Source organism: Marmota monax, unplaced genomic scaffold, assembly GCF_021218885.2.
Source record: "Marmota monax isolate L192 unplaced genomic scaffold, Marmota_monax_Labrador192_F-V1.1 WCK01_AAM20220418_F8-fsc00038, whole genome shotgun sequence".
Taxonomy (NCBI): domain Eukaryota; kingdom Metazoa; phylum Chordata; class Mammalia; order Rodentia; family Sciuridae; genus Marmota; species Marmota monax.
The window spans coordinates 14782977-14808843 of NW_026692498.1; the positions used below are offsets into that span (position 1 = coordinate 14782977).

At 46.9% G+C, this 25867-nt stretch overlaps 1 protein-coding gene and 1 long non-coding RNA gene across 2 annotated transcripts in view; one reads left to right on the forward strand and one right to left on the reverse strand.

Moving 5' to 3' along the window:
- LOC124093356 (uncharacterized) overlaps nucleotides 1–25565 on the forward strand; it is a 60523-nt gene extending 34958 nt beyond the window's left edge. The window contains exons 2-5 of the long non-coding RNA XR_006851934.2: nucleotides 2334–2460; nucleotides 23390–23633; nucleotides 23787–23909; nucleotides 24408–25565. This is a non-coding gene — a long non-coding RNA (uncharacterized LOC124093356). The remainder of the gene's footprint in view (nucleotides 1–2333; nucleotides 2461–23389; nucleotides 23634–23786; nucleotides 23910–24407) is intronic.
- Nucleotides 45–10849, reverse strand: Lrrc55 (leucine rich repeat containing 55). The gene is made up of 3 exons (XM_046445792.2): nucleotides 10527–10849; nucleotides 8033–9564; nucleotides 45–4243 (listed from the first exon to the last, which is right to left on the reverse strand). Exons 2-3 carry the CDS (start codon nucleotides 8730–8732, stop codon nucleotides 4008–4010), a joined length of 936 nt encoding a protein of 311 aa, XP_046301748.1. The 5' UTR covers nucleotides 8733–9564; nucleotides 10527–10849; the 3' UTR covers nucleotides 45–4007.
- Nucleotides 25566–25867: the final 302 nt, after the last annotated feature.

Here is a 25867-nt window from a genome sequence, read left to right on the forward strand (position 1 = left end):
TTATGAAAAATTCTTCACAGTTACAAAAGTGCATGGTTATAAAATCATCTCCATACAAAGGTTGGTATCTTCCCTGGAACCCATTCCCTCCCGATCCCTCCCACCTCCAGATATCAGCACTTAGGAAAACCGGGAGCTCTGTGGATCCCACTCTCCGACCAGTGCTGTGGCAAATGTGATGGTGATTTACAAAAGGACCTTGCAACTTGCCTCATTTACTTCCCTTTCACCTCTTTCTGGGGTGGGAAGAGCAGACAAGTTTCCCTAGCTTTGGGAAGATGTCCTTTCAAGGAATGAACAATGGCGTCTCCTGCTCTTCTACCACCGGAATGTCAGGAATGATGCCTACAGAGAAAATGGGGGCTGTCGGTCTGATGGTCTGTTTAAATTGTATGTACTTAGCTCCTTGAAAGAGGTCATGAAACTCTATAGCATCTCTGGGGACCTATTTTGGCAAGCTTCCTTGGGAACTCTGGCAAGAATGGAAAAGGAGGTGAGAGTTTGTTTGAGGGTAATTGGAGGTGACAGAGTTAGAGTGGCATGGTACGGATGTGGGACCTTTACAGAGGAACAATTTTCTTGGCCAAACCTTGACCATCATGATTGGTTCATTAAGCTTTGATGTCCTCAGGCCTAGCATGACCCTTCATGTAGGTCCGTGACAAGGACAAGCCTCTGCGGGATAGAAGAGACAGAGGGAAGCGGGGACAGAGGAGTTAGGTTCTAAGGATGCCTCTACCAGAGTTTTCTAGTATGTTTTTGGAGCAGCCAGACCCACTTCAAAGTTGGTTGGCTCTCCTCTTTGTATACTGAACAATGTAGCAGCCAGATGGGTGAGCAAGCTGTGTCAGAGAGTTAAACCCAAATTCCAGAAGGACCACAAGCCTATGTAGGACTGTATAGAAAGACACACAGACACAGATCTTCTACCTGTCAGCCAGAGTGGAACAGACTGCATCAAACCTTAAGGGGACACAATAATGTTTGAGGTCATCAGGGGTGTGGGAATAATTCCAACCAGAATTTGTAGATTATTTCTACAAGTTTAGTTCTGACAGCTAGAACAAGATGATGGTGGTGGTGGGTGAATTCCTTGCTAGTAGGGAGGTTGATTATTTTCCTCATCGCACTTTAGTTAACTGGGGACCTCCCAGCAGATGGAGTAGCATATAGGCAGCTCAGAAATCTTTGCCACTAATGGAGATCAAATTGTCCCATTAGAAAGGACATTTTTTTCTCAAGGGACATTTGTTGTCTTGCAAAAGACACCATTAGTACTATACAAAAAAAGAGAAAAAGTATATATCTTAAAATATATTAACTATATTTCAGCAAACCACAGTCCCCAGGAGATTATTATAGATGATTACGGTGTTCCTCTATGAGAAGCTTAACTATTTTGTCATGACCATTACTTCTAAAAGTTCTTCTCCAAATACTTTTCAGCTGTTCTTGACCGGGGAACAACTTAAGTCCACCATCCTTGGCCATAGTGGAAGGAGAGAACAGGACGCAGTTTTGCTTCAGATGTTAGAGGGGCAGGACTCCCTCAGATGGTATAAGTGAGACCCAGATGACACAGGTTCAAGTTCATAGGGACTATTTTGATTTGACTAGCTCAGGGCAGATGCGTGGTGGGAGACTTCTTGGAAGATGATATGTTCTCCTTAATCCATTTCAGGGCTACCAGGAGTTTGGGATGATGAAAACCTGCTGTGACTAGGGGCAAGGTAGAAAGCCCCTGTGTTCATTTTCACCCTGGCCAGCTGTGCCCACATGTTGGATTGTGCTTTAAATTTTCCCCATTCTGCAAAAGTTCCCACCTATAGTTTTTGCTTCTCTCTTGATACCTCCTGATATACAATACACCAGGATTTCATTAGGAGCGGATAGTACAGCTTGTTTTCCTGCTTTCCAAAGACCGCACTTTTTACATGACAGATCTACTGCTTTATTGGCACTTTGTAAAGCAGGTATCTCCTGTTCAAGTGTTACCTGTGCTACCTGTATATATAAAAGGCTGCAATGTGCTTCACTGTGAGCATATCTTGATCTGTGCACAGGGCTCTCCTCCCTTTATTTGACTTGATTTACTAGTGATGGAGACCACGAAGCCCACAAATACTAGCGCGTTCATGACTGCTGAACCCCAGGGCCTCACCTTCTAGACCTCCAAGGTGTTCTCTTTCCTGAGTACCTGGGAAAGCACTGGAAAGAGAACCCTATTGGAGTTGAGTCCAACCTTGCCATTTAGGCAAGTCCTACCCATCTTGAGCTTCTGTTTTCCAACCTGTAATATGGGATTATTGGTGTTTGGTTTGCTTCCTGCACAGGGTTGTGAAAAGTCAAGGAGAAAGATGCAAAAGCACTTCCTGAACTATCCAGTGCTGAACTATCTGGGGGAGATCATGATGAAGCCGATGAAACGGGTGATTGGATGGAGATGGCGACAATGACGACGTGAGTTGTGCTTTGCACAGTCACTTGATTTTTTGATTGACTGATTAGATCTAGTTTCCCTGAATGGGGTTGGCTATCATCTTTCTTCTAAGGCTTATCCGATAACCGTCGGTAAGTGACTCAGCAATCGACAAGGGATTCATCAGAAGAATGGAAATAATGACACCCACCAGGCAGTGTTGCTATTGAGAATTGAAATAAATGAGTCAATAGTTATAAAAGTTCCCGGAGGATTGCCTGGCCCTTTTTAGCCATGTTGATAGCACAGCTTGAGTTCGAATTCACGTAGCTTTAGAGGGAATTGTGCTATTCCCCAACTTGGATGGGGCAGCAACAGGAGCACAGACTTTATTTTGATCATGAAGTAGCACATGACTTTAACCTCTCTGAGCGTGCATTTCCTCATCTGTAAAATGGGAACAAGGATGTTCTCCTCAAAAGACGGTTGCGTGTGCTAAAGGGAATTGTTTGTGGAGAGACCACATCACAGTGCCTAACACTGGCGGGGGCTCAGTAACCAATAGCTCTCCTACCCTAATGCTTCAATGGACGAGTTGCTTAGAAGAAAATACAAACCCTCCTGTGGTCACGGCTGTGGTGCCTTTGTCCTCCTTCAGCCCTGGGGACTGTCATGCTATGGGTCTGTAGCTCACTGTGAAATTTCCTGGTGGGATCCCTTGGTGTGAGCACCACGGCAAGAACAGTCACAGAATTGGGGTCTCAGGGTGACGGGATTCTTGCTGCCCAGTTCTAGGGCATCCTGCCTTCCTCTTCTGAAACCAAGACTGAGTGAGAGGCAGAAGACAGGTGTAGGAGGACAGACACTGGGGGTGTCCATCCTCAGCCTGTTGCCCAGGCCTCACTGGCGGGCTATAGTTGGTGGCATAATATTGGGGGCGGTCCCTGGGAAGTGGTCTCACCCGGTGGCTGCTGGTAGGAGCAGGCCAAGGGGCTGGCATGAGGCATTCTTGCTCCCCAGGGGCAATGGTTGGCAGCAGTGAGAGCAGACAGATTGGGTGTCAGAGGGAAAGTTTGGGTCCTGGGCCACACCCCTGTATACGCTAACACCACAAGGAATAGTCCACTGCTCTCAGCATTCTACAAGTATCCTGACCTCTGTCGTCTGCTTATGTCCACCCTTCTTGGTCTACTTGACACAGTGGATATTTTTTGATGACCCATCTCACAAATCAGTCCACTCGTGCAATTCTTCCTGGGCTCGGTTGGCTTGTCCTCTGGGCTTCCATAACTATGTGCACAGAGGACTGATGTATTGTCATAAAGGGATAGTTTCTGAATTTCTCTCCTCTACTAGAAGCTCATGCCTCAAGGGCAGGGACTGAGTTGGAGTCATCTTACATTCCCACTTCCTAGTACAGTGCCTGGCCCAAAGTGGACAGAGATGCTCACATGAAGTTTCCAGAACTTGTCTGAACCATGGCTGAGGTGGACAGGGCACAATGGAACCAGAGTGGGCAGCTGGGGAGGGTGACCAGTGGTCAGCAGCAGTGGCAGTCGGCAGCATGGAGGGATGACAGGCACCTACGTCAAATCTCTTCCTCTTCGCTGGCCTTGCTCCAACGGTGGCAGCAGTTGGCTGTGATGCCCAGGAGGAAGTTGGTGGCCACGGAAGCGATGGAGACCACGAAGCCCACAAATGCGATGAAGAGGTAATCGTCCAGGGTCAGAGTCAGGTGGCAAGCCTTGAAGCTCTCCTCGGTGAGTGAGAACAGGGGGGCACCCTCCACTTCAGGGGGGCCCCGACACTCAGCCAGCTGAGAATCTGCAACATAGAACCGAGGGAGGGTGAGGCCCCTGGGGGAGGGAGAATGGATTGTGGAGACCCCATCCCCTCCCAGGACAAAGGAAGCCACTGCGTTTCTTCTATGTGCCAAATAATCTGCCAAAGGAGACCAAGGAAGGTCTCCTTTCCTTAACAATCTCAAGACATTTTCATACCTATTTGTATTGATGTGAAAGACCACTGCTTGGAGAGTTTAGTAATTTGTCAAAAGTGTCGTAGGTGCTCTTGATGCAGAGCTGGGCTTTTGTGGGGTAGCTGGTCTCTTACAGTAGCCTCTGCTCGTCTCTGTCTCTACACACTCAGAGGAGTGATGCTTTCAAACCTGAACTTGGTCATGTCACTCTCTGCCTAAACCTTCCGTCCCCATGGCTTCCCAGCTTTCACAGAGCTTCTATTCTGCTTCTTATTCACTCTGCTCGGGCTGCATGTGCCTCTGATTGTTATTCCACAACCCCAAGCATGTCCCCTCAACTTTGTATTTGTCTCTGTAAGGGAGTTTTCTCCGGGGTCTTGACTCAGCTCAGTCCCTCGCTTCCTCTGGGACTTTGCTTGATACCACCTTAGTGGTGTGGCCTTAGGGTTCTGTATAAATAGCAACTCTATATTTCCCTAGACTCCTTGTCACACCTCTTGATTTTTTCCCAGGGCATTTTTCACTGTCTGGCAACTTGTTTATTGCCTTTCCCTCCTCCTTGAATATAAGCCCCTCCTGTAGTGTCCTCAGCTTCTGAATAGTGTCCCCACCATAGGAAGTGCTCAATAAATCTTTGTGAAATGATGGCAGGGCTCTGTCCAATTACAAGGCCTTGGGTCCTTCTACTAATCCCTGTGGCTTTTCCAGATACACAGAATACGTGGTTAGGAGTACAGGCTCTGGAGATGTCAGCCTGGCTTCAAATCCCCTCTTCACCTCTCATCAGTTGTGTGATGGTGGTAAGTTACTTAACCCCTCTGTATCCTGGTTTCAATTGTCAAGAGAGGATATTAAAGGTATCTACCTCCTGGGGTTGTAAGTGAGGATTCAGTGAATTAGCATAGACAAACGGTACATTCCTTGTACACAGTAAGCTCTATGAAAGTGCGAGCTTTTTAAATGATTGAAGATTGGTGTCTCTTATGGGTCCTGGGGGTCATATTCTACACTCAGGAGTGGCTGCTCCTTCTGTGGGATTGCTATTCTCTCCAGCCTTGAAGGTCCTGCCTCCTCCTTCCAGGGTCACTTTTATAAATGCATGATGATTGTCAATAGTCTTATCTCACTCTGCCTTGGAAGTAAGAGTGACAGGCAGGGTCTGTTGTGCTGTGCAGTGCTCAGCCCCAGCTTCAGAGCAGCTGGACATGCTTTTGTTCAGGGGATAGATATTAACTGAGTTCTTACCTTGGGCAAGTTTTTCCCCCTTTTCTGGCTCTCATGTCCTGCCTCTATAAGAAAGGAGATAATCCAACCTCGATTTTTCTAAGAGAGTCAATGCGAAAAAGTTTTTTTTTTTTTTTAAAATTATAGGGTGTTTAAATTATAGGGTGTATAAATGTTTTGTATTCATCCTGCAGTTTTTGAGGGCAGAGAACAAAATGATGGACTCAGATTGATCCTTCTGACAAATGGATGTGCACCATTATCCTTAGAAATGGGAGATCAGGTTTGGGTGGAGAAGGAAAGCTTCCCCACGCCCCAGATGGAGTCATTCCTGTAGTCTGTTTGCACGGGACTCCAGATGTTGCCCAGGTCAGGATTGGGTCTGGAGTTGATCTGCAAGAAGCTCTTTTCTGGAAACTGGAAGATGCTGAACCCAAAGTCTATTGGGTCCATAAGTGGTATAGTAATACTGAGACAAGAAGAACTGGGGGAGGAAGGCCAGCTGGAGAAGACAGCCAGAGTAACCAGTAAACTACACAGGATGCGGGTCAGGGGGGCTGGGGGATGACAAAGCTCTTTATTAAGTCAAGGGACCAATCTTGAAGTCAGATTGTATCCCAATAACTCCCCTACATCTTACGTTTAAATTTTTCCAAACAAAAAACATGGATAATAGTGAAAATCCCATAAAGAAAAAAGGGAGAAAGTAATAGAAAAAGACTTAAAGGGAGATATCACTAGTTCTACCTGTCCTGGCAAGGTTTTGCTCCCAAGAGGAAACCTGGTGGGAGTGGCGTGCTGTATGTGTGTTCTATGGAGGATCAGGAGGTCTGGGTTTCAAGCCGTGGCCTGTTTATTTTCTCACTGTGGATCTGTGTCACTGTTCCCTTTATGGAGCTTAGGTCCCTCCCCTGTACCACTGTGTGGGGCTACACGGAGGAGATCTTGGAGTTCTCTCCTGCTTGTTGGGAGTTTGGACTTCTTTAGGGCAACAGGGGCTTCAGAGATCCCAGTAAAAGAGGAGTTCCCAGCCCGGTGGAAGCTGAGCACCCCAAGGGCCCCTTCTGTCCTTAGTTTGCAGGAGAGAGAGGTAAGGCAGAGGTTGAGCTGGCGGGAAGGTGTCTCCAGGCAGGTGCCCCTCCTGCCCCCATCAGCACCCGGTCTCAGTCCCAGCTATTTCCATCTGGGAGAACTTCCTCCCACAGCGCTGTGGAAACACTGGAATCGTGACCTGCACCCCCGCCCCCACACTATTTTGGTCTTGGGCTCTTGAGGAGTCCTCCTCTTCCTCCTACCTCGTTTAGCTTCACTTCCCCCAAATATGCAGAGCCCAGATTCTGGGAAGGATTCTGGGATACGGCCCCCGTGATTCTTGTCATCCTGCTGCTGGGCACCTGGGCTTAGGCTCAGGGCTGTCACATAGGAGAGCTGGAGGCTGAGACCACTGTTGAACTTTTCCTGCCTCTGGGCCAGGCTTGGACACCACTGGGTGACACCAGGACCCATCAAACCTGCATGCCTGGGCTCCTTCCAGGCTCTAATCCACTCTCCAGTTGGGACTGATAGGTTAAATTGCCACATCTCAGCTCCTTCCCCCAGGCTTCATGCCCAAACCTCCTCCGCTGAGGACCCTTGACCAGTCCAGAACTTGGGCTTTGTTAGTACAGAATCTGACTCTTGGGATCTGGCCAGAGGACAGCTAGACTTTCAGTGTCAGAATCCTGATTTCAACACTTAGGAACTGTGTAACTTTGAGCAAGCAAATGAACCTCTCTGTGCCTTGGTTTTCTCCTTTCCTCCTTGGTTTCCTCCTTTCCAGGAAGATAGGAGAAGCTCAAATATGTGACATATTTGAATAGGGACTGGCAGATAGTAAGTATTCAAATAAATAGTGTTGGTCATTGCTGTTTCTTAGGATTTTCCCAGCGCTCCCAACTTAAAAAGCAGCCTGGTCGAGTAGAATGAGGCTTAGAAGTCAGGGAAAACTGAGTTTTATCTAGGGCCCTACAACTTTCTAAATGAGCAACTCTGGGCAAGCCTCTTCATTGTTCTAAATCAGTTTCTTCACCTGTAAAATGGGGATCATAAAAAAGGGGTTGGAAGAGATGCTATAGGCCAAATTCTTAAATCATGGTAAAAGCCTCCTAAATGTCATCTGCAGTCAGTTATGCCTGCTTGTTTACTCTCTGTCTGCCTCATTAGGTAGTAGCTGCCACAGAGGCGAGGGGCCTTCTATTTCATGAGGGGATGGGTCCCCAGCACTTCTCATGCTCTCCAAGAATTCAACAAAAAACTTGTTGACAGAAAGAGCACGTGCCCAAGAGGGAAGCAGGGACCAGGGCACACACAAGACACTCGGGAGCTCCAAGTCTCCCCTCCCCACGGTGGCCCTGACTGGCCAAGTCCCTTACCGGCAGTACAGCGCTGGATCCGGTTCCGCAGCCACTTCAGCAAGGGCTCCATGGTGCAGCCACACACCCAGGGGTTGCCCCCAATCTGTAGGGTCACCAGCCCCGGCAGGCCCTCGAGAGCCTCGAGGCTGAGGAAGGCCAGGCCCCCGTAGCTGAGGTCCAGGTCTCGGAGCTGCACCAGGCCCTGGAAGGCCTGGGGGTGGACTCTGCACAGCCACGGGTTGTGGCTCAGGTCGATGTGTACCAGCCCGTGGGCCTCCCGGAACATGTCAGCGGGCACATGGCTGAGGTTGTTGTAGCTCAGATCTAGGTGTGCCAAGCGCTTGGCATGGAGGAAGAGGCCCGGGGGCAGCTCCATCAGAGAGTTGTTACGCAAATCCAGCACCCGGAGCTCCATGTAGCATGTGAGATAGCCAGGTGGCACGGCCGAGATCCGGTTGTGGGCCAGGCTCAGGTTGCGCGTGTCCATTGGCAGATCTGGGGGCACAGAGAATAGCCGCTGGCTGCTGCAGTCCACAACCTGGTTATGGCACGTGCAAAGGACCGGGCAGCTGGATCCCGCATCTGAGCGCATCACCCCAGTTGCCAAAAGAAGGGAGACCAGCAGCATGGCTGGTTGGGGAGGTCCAGGCCAAGGAAGCTGGGCCCAGGTGTCACCCATCTTGGGTAGCTGGCAGCGGCAGTGCTGAAGGGAGCCCATCAGGCTTGTGTCCGTGGATCCCACAGTCAGTGTGCAGGACGGCAGCTACATCAGAGGCCTGGGTCCTGAAAGTGGGGTGTATGAGCACATGGTATCATGGCCCAAACGTCTCCTGGGGACCTCTAAGCACCAAAGGACTTCCCAAGAGCCACAGGAAGTCCCCTTTGGAGCCTAGGGGGCAAGAAACCCAGCCAAGGTCCCCCCGGGTCTGAAAAGATGATCAAAACTGGAGAAAGAAAGGAGACCAGGATGGATCTGGAGCTGCTGTCAGCAGGTACTGGGAGGGTCCCTGCAGGTCTTTTGTGCCCCTCTCACCCATGTCTGTGGGGTGCTTCCTCTTGGTGCAATGTCTGAGAGGTGGGAGGGAGGGCGAGGGAGAGATGAAAGGTGCCCTTTAAAGGTCCTGGCACTTCTTCTAAGGAAACTTCAGCCCTGTCTGGGCCTGAGACTGATTAGGAAGTCAGAGCTGCACCTGGGCCTCCAGCATTTGATGTCTCAGAGGTCATTTCTTCTGTGGTCCAGCAGGGTGGAGTTCAAGGAGGTCCTGGGGTAGGAGTTTCGGGAAGGGAGCCCAGGAGGAAGCAGGATTCCACGGGCCTTCTGAAAGTCTGAATCTTTAGCCTCAGTGGCTGCTGGAATCCCCAGGGATGCTCTTTGTTCCTCATGGTGAGGAGGATCCCAAATGACACCCATTGCCCAGGTCACCAGAGCTGGAAAGAGCCATGGGTACTAGAGGTACAAGACTCGGGGTCAGCTAGGAGAGCTTTGGCTCCTTCTCCAAGCTCGTGCCTCCGCGTGGCTGTGCATTCAGCAGGTGGAGGCAGAATCCACTCTGTCAACAAGGAAAGCACTCAGGCAGAGAAACACAGGGCCTTCCAAGCCAGTCCCCCTTTCCTTTGCCCTTGTCCTACCTCACCCATCCCCTTCTCTCTTCTTTGACCCCCAGCCATAAAGTTCTCTATTTACTGTCTTTCAGATGTGGATGGTGGTGAACTCAGAGCCCAGCCTCACATTGGTGTCACCCACTAACTTTCCCCACCCGACCTACAGCCCCCCTCCTGCCTGTCCTGGGCTGGATGCGTTTCTTTTCTTGCTCACAACTCCGCCCCCATCAGCATCAAACACCCCACCCTTGAACAACTCCCTGAGAAAACATGCATCCACATTGTGGTTGTTTGCACACGCCTTTCAAACACTTTTAACACCGTTCTCCTTTCTCTCTCTCTCTCTCTCTCTCTCTCTCACACACACACACACACACACATACACACATACACACACACACAATTCTTCCGTGACTCCTTCATATTTTGCAGTGGCCAAGGCTCACGCCTCCCCAGTTTTCTGTCCCTCTTCCCTCTGCACATGCACCCATGCAGAGCCCCCTCCCCAGAGTGCCCCACCACCTTTCACCCCCCCTCCCAATGTCCACCCCTAATCCCAGCATCCTTTTCTACAAACACTCCACTCTCCCACTCCCTGCCCCCAGCTTGAGCCCACACCCTCACTTGGTCAGGCGGAGGGATGGAGAAGCAGGGCGGACCCGGGCCTCGCCCAGCTGCCCACCCCATCCCTCGGTGGCCTCGGCTTCTTCCTCACCCACCATCTGTCCTCACTTGTCCTCCCCTCACCCTTCTTTCCGGCACTGCCTCTCTTCCCACCCTCTCTTCCCACTGTTTCCAGTCTCAATTTCACTCTCTGGGAAATCACCCTGGTGCCCCTTTATTCAGACTCATTTATCTGAGCCCTAAGGTCTCCCGCTACACTCCCACAGGCCCTCGGGAGCCTACTCACTCTGTTCCAAGGACACAGCCATCAATCTGCAGCAGACACGGGTCTCCCTCCCTCATCCTGGAATCCCCGCTCGCTGGCTGGCTCCAGAACAGATTGCCTACTCGGCTCTGCCCCTCCCCCGGCTCTCCTCTTCCAGGTCTCCTGGATCCCAGGCCAGCATCTTCTGTGGTTTCCCGTCCTGTGGTCCCTGTGCCCCTTCTTTTACCCCAAAGGGGAATCTGAAAGAGGATGCTTAGAAGAAAGTTCACAGAATCTGAATGCTTCTTTCTGAAACTCAGCTGGTGCTGAGGCTGCCCGGGTTTGTGGCTTCCGCCAGAGACAGGTCTTCCCCTCCCTCCCCATTCCCTCCCTCTCTCTCCCTCCCTGCATCCCTCCCCCTCCTCTCTCCCTTTTTTCGCTCCCCTTTTTTTCCTCGAGGGCCAGGTAATGACGTTTCACTGTCTCTTAGCAACTGCCTCCACATCTCTGAGCAACAGGAGAACTGGCTATAGACCCCACCAAGATGAGAGAGGAGAGAACGAAGTACTCAGGCAGAATTCACAGCCACCCACAGGATCCTAGTGATAGGGCAAAGGGAAGAAAGGGAGCGAGGGTAGGCAGCCTGGGGACAGGGGCAGGGGAGAGGAGCAGACTGGGAGAGAGGACAAAAGGCCCCGTGGGAGAAGTCAGAGTAGGATTCTGATGGATTCAGAATCCAGGACGGAGGAGGTAGACCCCAAAGGGAAAATGGAGAGAGCTTGGAATGGAGCAGGGGAAAGCAAAAGGGTGGTTGAAACTGAAGACATGAATAACAATGGGAAGAAAGTAGAGAAATGTATGTGGTACTCAATGTTTGTTCACTGGACGGGAGCTGTCTCTTGAGTTGCTATGTGACATCTGTTTCTCTGGGTCTGAATGTATTGTGGTCTCCAGGATCAGATGATGGGCTGAAGGCTTTTTTTGAGGAACCCTATTTTTTTCCTTGATTGTCCCTAATTCCTGACCCCATGAGCTCTCTGTGGGATATGACCTTTGTGTGGCGTAGACCAACTTCCCCTTGGCTTGAGACTGCAGAGTCCTTGGGAAGCAAAGGACCAACTGCCTGGTTCAGGTTGGGGGTGCCTGGACATGTCTCTAGGGGACTGAAGGCTACCAACAACCTCATGGTGCTTTCTTCTTTCTGCAGTCCCCAGGGATTCCTTCTGTTGTCCTGCTCCCTCCAAGCTTCCTGCTCCCCTTCCCCATCTCCAGATTGGCTTCATATGAGGGTGGTATTTTCATAAGTGCCTCTTTTCCTCCGGTCTGTTGAACAAGTCTTTTGCTGTCCTGTATTTAAAAACTGGCCTGGTTAGTTGGTTTGATCAAAGAGTGGGCTCATTTTTTGTGAACACTTACTGTGTGTTGGGCAATTGGCCAGATGATGAGGTTATAGCTGCTAAGAAGATGGCTGTGGACAAATCCATTATGGCGCTGCCACTGCCTCTGGTTGCCAGTCAGCTGACCTGGGGCCTCTTTCATTTAAGTAATACCTTAAGTCTTTATTGTGGGGGAGCTCAAATAGAGTCATAGAATAACAAGCAGGAATTTCCATAGTTTCTGGAAATTTCCAGCGTTCTCAAATTCCTCTCCCTGTTTGGTTCTAGAAAACTGCTCCTCCGGCCCTTTTTTCTCATGTTATGGGTATTTTGATCTTTCATGTTCTACAGTGTCTAGTGCAGAGTAACCTAGTAGCCACTGCATCAATATTCACCTACTGAATTGACTGAGGAAAATGCCATTTGCTTCCCCTCCCCCATTAGAGAAAGGAAAGGAGCGAATTTAGAAATAAAATCTTTCATCACGTTGAAACAATGAATCCAACTGTAAACTGAAGACTGTTGGCCTCAGAAAAGCAAAGTGAGCATCTTTCTTTTACTAACTGAAAAACGGTAGAAAACACTTGTTTCAGTGGAGACAATTATGAAAGATAATTATGAAAAGTGTTCAGTACAGTTCAATTTTTAATGTTGACTAAAACAAATAAGAAAGAAAGGTGATTTTCTTCCTTTACATGATACTAAGTTCATATTTACAATTAAAACCAATAATATGCCTGAAGAAAAATATATTAGTGACAGTTTCTTTAAGGAATAGGATATAGGCAAGAATACCTCATTGTCATGTGAAACTTCCTTTTTCGTACCTGTGAAATGGGATAGTATAATAATGGCACCTAACTCATGGGGTTATTTCAGGCACAAGCAGTTATTAATAAAGCTACTCTGAACAGTACACAGTGAGGACTACAGATAGGTTTGCTAAATAAAAAAAGTAAAATAAATAGCAGAGGACAGAATTGCTGAAATAGTTATGCATAAAGGACAACCAATAAATTGTACCAAATGGCCAGAGAGGAGAAAAGGGAATGAGAAAAGGAAAATATCACATTTGCAGATGATTTTAATGCGTTCTTGTGCGAGATAAGTTGCCAAACCTATAGGAAGCCCTGATTCAAGAACATTATGATTGCATATAATATCCCCTGTAAAAGCGAGATTCAACGAGGTAGAAATGTTTTAAATGACTTTCTACTTTTAATCATTCTATGACTCATCGAAGGATTCTATGAATCCCAAAGTGGTGTTTCACGGTATACTATGTGCCATGAGAAAGATGAATGTTCTCAAATAAGTTTGAGAAGCAGTGAATTAAACAAAACAAAGCAAACTTACTCCTTGGAAGATTTCTCAGGGGCTTTAATGTGTGAAGGGTCACAAAGCAAATCATTACCGAGAGCATCGGAAAATGAAGGAAATAGAACGCAGCTTTTCCTAAGCTCATTTTGGATCTCTGTTTTTCTTTCTTCTCTTCTTTTTCCCATTTTCCCTTTTCTTCCCCTGATTTTACTCCTTCTCCTCTTCTTGCTTTTGTTTATCAGAGCTATTAATATTGGGAATAGTTTCTAGTGGGCCATGGTTTGGGAAATACTGAACTCAGTTTAGACTATCCCTTGCTTAAACGTCTTAAGCGTAGCACTGGTTGGCTACTGTAGAGGTAATTTTTTTTTTATACTTAGCAAAGAGAATAATTACATGTGTAAATATCAACAAATCTACATTGAGACACTGGACTGGTGGGCCACTTCTCTTTGTAAAGTGGCTTTCTCCTCCAATACAGTAGTCTTGCAGGAGAATGGAAAGGAGTGAATTAGTTTTGAATCCCAGTGAAGTGGCTTCATTTTGAATCCTAGCAAAGTAATGAATTATGAGATTTCATGGCTTTTCAGGGATCTGTCCTTCCTTCTTTCTTTCATACTGGGAATGGAACCTAGAGGTGCTTTAACATTGAGCTACATCCCAACCATTTTTATCTTTTATTTTAAGACAGGGTCTCTGTAAGTTGCTTAGGGTCTTGCGAAGTTGCTGAGGCTGGCCTCAAATTTGCGGTCCTCCTGCCTCAGCCTACCCAGCCACTGGAATTATAGGCATGCACAACTGCACCCAGTGTTTAGGGTCTCTTTCAAATTAAGGAAACTGCAACTTTCAAGGATATACCACATTGGGAATGTGCACATAAACTAATCAGCGAGTTGTAGAAAATGAAATGAGTTGAAATATCGTTTTCATTATTATGCTTTCCTGAACACATGGTAAATTAGTGACAGAATACCTTTGATGACATGAGAATGAATTTAATTTGCCACAGAAGAAATTTATTCTGGGAAAATTATGAAACCTTAGTTGAATGAACATAGAGGAAGAAATGGAAAGCTGATCTCTACTCTTATTGGGAAGGTTTAAGAATGGGAAAAACAACTCTCTTTCCACATTATCGTAACTTAATGAGGCCTTTAGTAGAATCTGGTGAACTGGCAGTGAAAACCATCTGGGGAAAAATGTGTAGCTGGTGTTAACAAGGTGCTGCTGCTGCTGCTGCTGCTTCTGTTGGGAGATGCTTGAGAGTAAAGATGGTAGATTGACATAACAAAAAGATTACAAACTCAAAAAACTTAACACCAAATAAACAAATAACCCAATCAATAAATGGGCAAAGGAACTGAATAAGCACTTCACAGAAGAAGAAATACAAATGGTCAATAAATACATGAAAGAATGGTCAACATCTCTAGTAATTAGAGAAATGCAAATTAAAACTATACTGAGATTCCTTCTCACTTCAGTCAGAATGGCAATATTCAAGAATACAAGTAACAATAAATGTTGGTGAGGACGTGGGGAAAAAGGTTCACTCATACATTGCTGGTGGGACTGCGAAGTGGTACAACCTATATGGAAAGCAGTATGGAGATTCCTCAGAAAACCTGAAATTGAACCACCACCATTTGACCTAGTTATCCCACTCCTTGGTTTATACCCAAAGGACTGAAAATTAGTATACTACAGTGATGCAGCCACATCAATGTTTATAGCAACTCAATTCACAAGAGGTAAGCTGTGGGACCAATCTAGGTGTCCTTTAACAGATGAATGGATAAAGAAATTGTGGTATATATACACATATGGGAATAGGAAAGACAGTAGAATGAACTGGACATAACTTTCCTATGTTCATATGTGAGTACACAACCAATGTAGTTCCACATCATGTACAATCACAAGAATGGGAAGTTATACTCCATGTATGTATATGTCAAAATACACCGTATTGTCACGTATATCTAAAAAGACCAAAGGAAAAAAATGGACATGATCTTAACCAGTTCCTCAAAGGGCCACTGCGAGTTTTGAAAGAGGCAATATCTGGTACAGTTCTTGGTCCTTTATAAAAGCTCAATGACCTGGCCATTCCTATTAGAGTCATTACATGAGAGTGAATTGGATGCCTTCTGTTTCCAACTCTGAAATGTCTTGAGTGAATCTGGGAGGCAGGATTATATTTCGGGAAGCTACATAACACATTAGTTATGAGCACGGTCTTTGGAGCAACAATAATAATAGTGATAGTGACAAAATACCCTGACATGGGGTTATTAATTAATTAACCCACACAAAGCATTTAGTATAGCATCTGGCACAGGTCAATTCTTCTTTTTATTATTATTATTATTAATATTATTATTATTATTATTATTTTGGGAGGGAGTTGGTAGAGGCAAGCATGGAGCTACCACTCAAATAACAGCAATTATTCTTCAGGCAATGATCTCAGGTTGTCCTTTTTTCTCGTGGCCAGTTCCCACTCTCTTTCTGCTCCTTGGTTCCCGGATCCCTTGTCCTGTTCTTGAGCTTTCTGATGTTTTCTTCCTGCCGCTGCTTGACGATCCTCCACTTCAATCCGCTGGCATTGGCTGTAACGTCCTGCATGCATCCTGTGCACTTCAGAGACACATGTGTGCATGCATGTGTGTATACACATGTGTGTGTAAGTGTGTGTGCATGCCTGAGTGCCACATAGTGTGCATGGGTGCATGGGGACGTGTGAATGTATTCACATTGTGTGTGTGTGCAAGGGAGCATGCAGAGAGGTGGGTGAAAATCTTAGGATTGCCTGTCTCAAGATCAGATGTATTCATATATGATGCGATTGACAGGGGTCTCCTGTTCTCTTCCCTGTCCTGGCTGCCTTCCCTGTTGGGAGGTATAGAGAGAAATGAAAGGTGGGTGGAGGGAACCTCCTTTGTCACTCAATATTCTCTTGGTCAAATCTTTCTCAGAGTCATTGCTGTTGACCTGCAAGCCCCATGTAGTTACTAGACTTAGAATTGTCTCCATTGGCAAAAAATCTGAGTTGCTGATTATTAGGTATTATCACTCACTTCTAGCATGGTTGGAGGTAGAAACAGCAGATGCCGTCACTTTGAGGTCCTGGAGCACAGACATCTTGCTATGTGTAGAGAGAGATACTGGGGGCCACAGAAAACAGACACTTCCTTAGCTTCTCAGAAATACCACGGGGCAGAAAGGGAAGAGGATAAAGAGAGAATGATTCAAATTCATTCTTTTTTTTTTGGTACTGGGGATTGAACCTAGGGGTGATTAACCACTGAGCCATATCCCCAGCCCTTTTTATTTTTTAGTTTGAGACAGGGTCTTGCTAAATTACCTAGGGCTTCACTACGTTACTGAGGTTGTCTTTGAACTCAAGATCTTCCTGCCTCAGCCACCCAAGTTGCTGGAATTACAGGTGTGTGCCACCATGCCTGGCTTATCCATATGTTTAACACACACTTAATGAGAACCTATTATATTCCTAGCCCATCTGAGGTACATATACAATGTCCAGAATTACAGGGCCAATATCTATTCTGATTGGTCAGTATCCTTGATGCTGGGTTGTTAAATATTTTGATTACCCCTCCTGTTTAGCAATGAACAAAACAAAGTGGTGCTCATTTCTGTTGGAAGGCAGACAATAAACACACAAGTAAGCACACGAATATTTGACAGGTCATAAATGCTGTGGAGAAAAATGAATCAGGGTATGGGGGCAGAGGTTAAATAATTTGCCTGAGATTTCATGGCTAATAAGAGGTGGAACTGGGACTTGCTAAATTTGAAGGCTGACTACTTGACCTGTATACATGCAGGCTCTGATAGGGGGACTGGGAGCAGCTGGCCGTGCATCTCATTTGCATCCTACCTAAGGGGAAGTCAGAAAGAGACTTTTTCATAAGTTAGTTATTAAATATTTATTAAGCCCCTACTGTGCACCAGACAACATGCTGAGCTTTGGAGATGCAGCCAGCAACAAAGCAGATAAAGTCTCTGCTCAGGGAGGAGGGAAGCAGGAAGACAGATTTTAAGTCACTGCAAGGGTACAAAGTGCTGTAAAGGGAGAATACAGGACAACATAGGAAGAGAAAGCAAGGCTATTCTATGGGAAATAAAATCAGTTTGTTGAAGGCTTACCTGTATTCCCACGTTTTGAATGGTAGCATCATTCAAAATAACCAAGATATGGAACCAACCTAAGAGTCCATTAATAGAAGAATGGCTAAACAAAATGCCATAACACACACACACACACACACACACACACACACACACACTGAATTCTACTCAACCTTAAAAAAAAGAAGGAAATTCTTTGAAACAACATGGATGAAACTGGAGGACATTATGCTAATTGGAATGAGCCAAGCATAGACGGATACTGTGTGACCTCAGTTATGTGGGTCATGCGGAAAAGTCAAGTTTACAGAAGCAGAGAGGAGAAGGGTCAGGACGGTAGACAGGAAGATGTTGGTCAAAGTGTACAAAGTTTCGATTAGATAACGGTGAATAGATTCTGGAGATCTATGGTACAGCATGGTGAGTATGATTAATAATAATGCACACTTGGAATTGCTAAGGGAGTAGATCTTCAGTGTTCTCACCAGGAAAAATTAGTTTACCTTATAATGAATTTGTTAACCAGCTTGATTTCATCACTTTACAGTGTGTACATGTAGCAAAACATCATGTCATACACGACGAGTACATACAACCTCTAAATAAAAGTGATGGGAGAAGATGTCCCCAGGAAAGCCAGGTATTTGCTGAGTGTATTTGCTCTGAGCTCCTCTTTGGCCCTGAGGTGTGGTGTCTGTCCTAAGTGCATCCATCTCACAGAGCACCCCTCTTGTCTGGCTCCTTCGTGGGTGTCTGACAAGGCTGTGCCCTCTCCAGCTGCTTCCACTTAGGGTTCTGATGCTGTCCAGAGGTGCCTAGCAGTCCCTCGACTCCATGGGCAGACCACTGACCTGGTCCCGTTCCCAGCCACGGGCTCTGAGTCATGCCTCTCCATCATTTGCTTAGTGCAGGCAGGCTCAGGACTGTGGGAAGAGGGTGGTGGGAGGGAGCCCAGCTCCTGCCCTGGGATTTTCGGCGAAGGAGAGTTTCAGGGACTACAGAAGAGGAGGTGAGAGGCAGGAATTGGGAAGAGCAGCAGGCTTCCTTCTGAGGCGGTTGGGAAGTGGGACCTATTTATAGGAGGAATTTCAATAAGTCTTGCCAATCGGAACTTTGCCTGGAAACACCCTGGCACTAAATGAGGTCATACGCACCTCTGTGAACCTTCTCTCTCTCTCTCTCTTACCTGTTCACATAGATAAAGGTGCACTGTCTATCTCTTAGATTAGGTACAGAAAAGCAGTCCCATGTGGGGTGACTTGTTCCTGCCTGTGGCTGTGAGGCCACCATTGCTGATTTGTTCCTTTCCTCTCATTATCTCTCTTGCCAGGCATTGCTGGATCGGAACCACAAGCTCTTGGTTGGAGCTGTAGCTGTCACTTTCTGGCTCCCTGCCCCTGCGAAGTTGATGCATAGCTAATATTTATTGAGCTCCTTTTGGAGCCAGACATGAGGTTAAGTACTGCACGTGGAATATTTTGTCTTATTCTTAGGGCAGCCCCGCAGAGGATGATGTTTCTTTTTCCTTTGTTTTTAAATCACAATTTTATAAAAAAAAGCCACTGAGCTCCAGATAAATTGGGCAATTTGCTGAAGGAAATAGGTAGCTGGTGGAAAAGCTTATGACTGTCACTCATCAAACATTTACCTTGTGTTCAGTGTTTAACCTGTGCCATCTTTTAAAATTTCTGCAATAAGCTGGGTGTGGTGGTGCATGCCTGTCATTCTAGTGACTCAGGAAGCTAAGGCAGGAGGATTGCAAGTTCAAGGCCAGCCTTGGCAACTTGATGAGACCCTGTCTCAAAAAAAAAAAAAAAAAGTGCTGGGCTTGTGGCTCAGTGGTAAAGTGTTTCTGGGTTAGATCCCCAGGAGGGAGGGAGAGAGAGAGAGAGAGAGACAGTGGGGATGGGGGTGGGGATATGAAAGCAATTAGGGAAAACACCTGACTGGGGCTGAGAGGAGCAGAGAATACAGCGGGGTGGGGGGCGGGTGGCTACAGTGATGTCCTCTTTTGCCCCATGTTGTGTGGGCATTGCTATTGTCCCACCACTGAAAGCCACCGGTGCTTACTGTACCTTAGGCATGGAGCCAAATCCTTTATGTCATTCAAGCCCCATCTTACCCCATATTTTACAGTCACAAAAACAGGCAGGTGAGGTAGGGTATTTCCAGGTCTCCTACTTTGTTAATGGCAGAGCCAGATTCTGACTGGTCTATGTGGCTCTTAACCACAAACCTCTTGCAGGGAGGGCAAGGTGGAGCTGCACAAAACACTCCCTGCTGTCCACCTAGGCAGAGAAGCTGGGAACAGTGGAAGGGAGGTTGGGACCTGTTAGGAGCAGAACGGAAGGAGTTGACTTCTTGCCCATTCTTTTATTTGGTTTTTCTCTCAGGGAGGGACTCTGGGGCTAAGATGTCTTTGCCTGAGAGACACTTTTGGCCTGGAGAGCGGAGAGGGGCCAGCCCATTGTGGACTGGAGGAGGGGGAGGGCTGGGGTCTTTGGGCTGCCCCAGGTTCTGAATCCAGAGGAGAGCATCTGCCCAAGGATGCACTGTGCTGTCCTCAGTGTGGCTGCAGCAGGAAGCCACACCTGCAGTTATAGTGTGGCCTTTATGGGGGCAACACGGGTGAAGGTGAAGAATTGATCCATCCAGGGAGGACCAAGCTCAACCGGCCCCATGAGGTTGAAGGATGGCGGCCCTAAGAATGAGAATCAACACCTCCCAATGCTGGGCAGCCCAGGGTAGGGGTCCTGGACTGAGAAATCGGGCGGCACTTGACTCTCCTTTAAATTCTCTGTCGGATCTTGGGGCAAGTCACATCCCCTTCCAGGTCTTTAGTTTCTTTATCTAGTAACATGGGACATTTGGACCAGATGGGTTATGCATGGTTGGGTTGACTGTGGAGTTCCAATAAGGACAATGACTAAGCATTTGCCATGTTTTGACATGATATTTAATCCTTTTCTGTTCTTTAATGGGATGATTCCCTTTGGTCTGACTGCTTGGCTCAGAAGTCTCAGGTCCCAGACATTACATCAATAGAGAGCTGGAGAGAGGGTGGAGGTCTCCCCACTACCACAGAGAAGTAGGATCTAGAAGGGCCGGGGTGATGGAGCAGCTACTGCCTGGATCCCAGAATAGCTGCAGCCCTTCTGGTATCTGTCATGCTGGCTGCAAGCTCCCCTTCCCATTGGCTGCTCCCTATCCTGCCGTCTGGCAGGCACTGCTTTCCAGGTTTTTGCGGCTCAGGCTAAGCAGAACGGAAGGAGTTGACTTCTTTGCACACTATAGCACACTATAGCATCCTGGCTTCTTGCTCCAAGTGGCCAGGATCATAATAGCAACTCTTCTCTGGTTCCCTCACTTTACCCCTTTGATGGTGAGGACACCGAGGTGGTTTGGGACACCGTAAAGAGGCTGAGAGTTGGTGCCAGGCCTCATAAGTCCTTTTACCAACTCACCACGGGACTGGGCACTCATCTAAACATCTCCCTTGGCTTCAGTAGTGTCACCTGAAGGACAGGTACAATCAGGCTATTGTTCCGCTGTTGACCAAGGTGGTCTTCTCCATGGTTTGCAGCGGGGGTCCCTCTGCCTGGCTGGAGACCACACCATGCTAGTTGGATATTTTGAATATGACTCTTAGTCATTTACAAGAACCGATGTTAAAATTCAGTGGGATAAATAAAGAATGGAAGCAAGTGCTCTGAGTTCCCTGAAGCTCTAGTCGGTTGTCTAATATGTGGTTTTCCCGGGACCCGTTTGCTTTCCCTCTCTCAGAGACAGATTGCATCCTGATTTTCCACTCTTATTCTTAACCATTTGTTTCTGATGGGGTGTGCTCCAAGTCTGCATGTGACCCATGCCTGGTCACACGAGCCTTTCTTGCTCAGATCACAGAGATAGATGAGGATGAATCAAATGCAAAAGGCCTCATTAGAGCCAGTCCTGGGGCGGGACCCAGCCAGACATGACCACTAAGAACGCACTTCCCAGGTGGCTCAGTTAGACCAATTGGACCGTCTCTCTTTGCACGTTCTCATGGGGGAAGGTCCTTCTTTAAGTTACCAGTGAAAAGGATGTGAGTCATGGCTCCTCCTTCCTTCCCTGTCTGGGTGGAAGAGAATGGAACTAAGCAAAAACAAAGACAGGAGATGGAGAGGAGAGGGGAGAGAGTCCTGGCTCTCTCTGGTCTCTAATGACTTTATTGCTATAGCTCCTCCTTTAAGCATAGAGAAAAGTAGAGAGTGGCAAGGTGCAGGGCACACTTTCACAGCTTTGCCTTGGTTTTCAGGGTAGTCTTTTCTATTAAGATTAATGTGATCTTAGGACTAAGTGTGTCCTATAAATACACAGGGGAAGGGGATTCTAGGCAGAGGGAATAGAAAGTGCAAATGCCCTGAGGTAGGAGGGAGTTAGGGATCTTCAAGTAATAGCAAGTGCACTGACTGAACTGGAGCTAAGTGAGCAGGAATAACTTATCCTAGATCTCTCTTATCTGACACTCTCTGCCCAGACTGGACTTGCAGCTTTACTGGAATTGGTACCTGTAGCTGCTAAGGTCTAGACATTTCAGAGACCAACACCGAGGCTGACTCTTAATTCTCTGCCTGTCTACACCGAAGGAGCATGACCTCCCCTTAATGACTGTCCTCTCATAACTCACTTAGGATCTATTATAAACTTTCTATAGAGATACAGAGAGGGGGAACAACTCCTTGGAGACAGAAAAGTGTCAACGTCAACGGGAGGGTTTCTTTCATTACAATTGCCGAGGTGTGACATTTCATGAACACATGCCAATTTTGTTCCCTGTGTGTTTGTTCCTTTCTTAATTCATTTAACAAGAATTTATTGACTGTCTGATATCTGCCAAGGTATACAGAAAGGCACTGAATATACAAAGATGAATCAGTCACGGTTTCTGCTTTCAAGGATCTCAGCCTGGGGTGGGTGTGGAGGAGGAAGCCACATAAACAGATAATTAGAGGGAGACACGGCAGGTGCAGAAATGAGGCAGGGATGGGGTGCCACCCGCGGGAGGTCTGGGGAGGGAGGGACGGTTTTATGGAGAAGAGTCAGGGTGGTCGATGCAGAGGGCCTGACCTCTGAGCTGCACTTTGCAGATGGAGGGAAGTTTGAGAGTAATGGGAGGATGTTCAGAACTTGCAGATGTGTATTAAGAACATGCTGTCGTGGGCAGGAAGGGGGTTAGGCAATGGCGCACTTTGAGTGAAGAGGGTTTGGGAACCTGGAGTTGGTAGATGGAAGAGAGGGGGTGAGTGAGGTCAACCTAGAGTGCCCTGGATATTTAGACTTGGTTCTGTTGCTTTGGATAATCCTTAGGGATTCCTAAGTAAGGAGGTAATGGAAATATATTAGACTGTTAAGTAATAATATATTTTAATATAATACAAAAATATGACAGCAGAACATAATGTAATACATAACAGTGATGGGATTGGGCTGAAGAATGAGTGGTCAGTTGTTTGTGTTGTGACAGGCTTACAAGCTCAGATGCCAACAGGAGCCAGGCAGGTAACACAGGAGACCAAGGAACAAGGTCCACAGGACACGTGGCCCTCTGCTGTCTTCAGAGGGCAGTGGCTACTCCATGCCGGCAATTGTTGTCCCATTGGGAGCTCAGGTCCAGAGTTGCCAAAGCTCCTGTTCTCCAGAGCAGCTGGAGACCCAGATCCTTATGTAAAAATCTCACCATTTTTAAATGTTGGCAAGTAACTGGAATTCTTCAAAACGCTGTGTGGGCCAAGTGTAACACATCTGCCAGCCTGATCTGTCTGTGGGCCACTGGTTTGTAACTTCTGAGGTGAGAAAAGAGTTTTCTTTCTTCAAAAGAGAGATCAAAATGGTTTGGGATGCAAGGATTCGAGTCTGGAATGGCTTTCTTTGGCTCTTGTTCTGTCAAATTCCTAATAATTCCTTGAGGGTCCGTTTAATTTTTCTCTGTGAAGTTCTCCCCATCACCCTGACCCCTGTCTCCCAAATAACCCAAGCATTCATCACACTTTGTGTCCCCCACATCTTTTATAGGATACCTAAGGGGAAAGTAAGAGCAAAAGATATGAAGCGTGAGAGAAGTTGGGGACAGAAAAGCCTTGGAACTGCTGGCTGATGGACAGACTCCAGATGTGTAGAAATGGATGGAACTCACAGTCCAGGTCCTCATGGGAAGAAGCAGGCTGGATCTGAAAGGAAAGATGAAATGCTCTGTATGTGGGCTCGAGGTTCTTCCAGGCTTCATTCTTGAGCAGGGCTGTGCATCACTCTTGAGTCGGTAATGACATCTGCCTTCAGTTACTGCTGATCCCGAGTCCCGGAGCACTGACCTAGGAGTCGTCCGTGGAGGGATTTAGGATACGGGGGTGGATTGGACATCTGCTGTTTTCGTTGTCCAACTTGCTTTCATCCTTTTTCTTGGCTTCTTTAGAGATCCATCCCCCTCAACCCCCGCCTCCTCCAACTTTCAGCCCATGGACTCAAGGGCTGAGGGTGTGACCCAGATGTGGCTCATCCTCTGGACACAGATGGTCACATAATTTGATGACAGCTGGTAAGACTCTGGTTCAGGACCTTCCTTGAAATGTTGAGGGATAAATAGTCTCACTTTCCTGCTGGGTTTGAACCCGGGATGGTACAGGTCTAGAAGCTGCTGGCAGCCACCACATTAGCCTATGAAGGAAGCCAGTATGGGCAGCAGGACAGTGAGAGATGGCGTTTGGTGCAGTGGCGCACGCCTGTAATCTCAGTGGCTCGGGCTGCTGAGGCAGGAGGATCGCAAGTTCAAAGCCATCCTCAGCAACTAATCGAGGTCCTAGGGAACTAAGCAAGACCCTGTCTCTAAATAAAATATAAAAAGGGCTGGGGATATTACTCGGTGGTTAAGCACGCCTGGGTACTAGGAAAAAAAAGTGAGGGTTGGGGGTACAGATGGTACCACGTGAGCTGCTAAATCAAATAGTACCTAAAGCTAATCAATACTAGACTTTTTTTTTCTTATTGAGTAAAACTTCCCCCTTAAGCCAGTTTCAGTTATGCTTTCTTTTGTCAGGTGCCACCAAGAGAAATCCTTCAACTTCAGTGATAGGCATGAAGACTGATCCCTCCTGTGAACCGTTCTTGACAGTTTGCAAAGCATTTTTGCACTGATTGCCTTAATTCTCTCCACTCTTCCGAGAAGCAGGCAAAGCAGGAATTGTCACTCCCATTACACAGAGACGGCAGTGAGGGGCAGTGAGCCCAGGGTCCACAGCCAGGCAGTAGGAATGCCACAATGAGAATCCTGGCTCTAGAGTTTCACTGCACTGATAATGTCGTGCTAAATTGAACTCCAGTGATGTCGAACTAAATTACCCTAAAGTACCCCTGGAAATAGCCTCTCAGAGTCATAATTCATGCTGGGTAATTACAAAATAACTTTCTTCTTATTATTTCTCTACTTATGTACCTCCAAGGGAAGGGCTGGTGATAAATGTCAGGGTTGGGACAATTTAGATAATTATTTGGATATCTGGCTGATGGATCCTTTTTTCACAGTGCTACTATCTGTCTGCTTTTACCTCTGCTTGATAACCAACCAAATGGAGACCTTCCATTTCACGTCCCCCACCTAGACAAATTATTTTGTAAAGAAGTTGCTGAGAGCTTTCCTCATGCTCCATTTTTTGGAGTGATCTCACCACCCCGATTCCTGCTCACCTGTCAGTTCTTGGCTTCAACACTACTGATGCAGAGTGTTCTTGAGTTATAAGAAATCAATTTTTTTCCTCCTTCATCTTCAATTTTGTTCACTTTAGGCTGTGTTATATGCTTCTTGCTTTCTACATGTTATGGTTTAGATATTAGGTGTCCCCTAAGAGCTCATGGGTGACACAATGCAAGAAGGCTTAGAGGTGAATTAATGGGTTAGGAGAGCCTTAACCCAACCAGTGAATCAATCCTCTGATAGGGATTAACTGGGTGGTAACCATAGGCAGGTAGCAGGTGGCTTGAGCAGATGGGTCATTGAAGGTGTGACTTTAGGGTATGTATTTTGTCCCTGGAGAGCAGAGTCTCTCTCTCTCTCTCTGCTTCCTGGTGTGATGTCTTGAGCTACTTTCTCCGCTTCACACTCTTGCCATGGTGTTCTGCCTCACCTCAAGCCCCAAGAAATGGAGTCAACCTGAGACCTCTGAAACTGTGAGCCCCAAATAAACTTTTCCTCCTCTGATTGTTCTGTCAGGTCTTTGGTTGCCACAATGAAAAAGCTGACAAAAACACCACAATCTCAATTTAAAAATTTTTACTATAAATTTTCTTTCTTTTTGACTGAATGCCATTGGTTTGTGTCACTTCTTTATCTTTAGCATCTCACTCAGTGCCTGGCATAAGGTTGGTACTCATCGGATATTTGTTGGCATAAACTGGTGGATGAATGGCTCATCTGAGAGTATCCAAGAAAAGGTGGCCTGTGAGCCACGGGAAACTGGGGGCAGAGAGAGACCTCTGTTCTAGATTGATGAGTATCCCTAG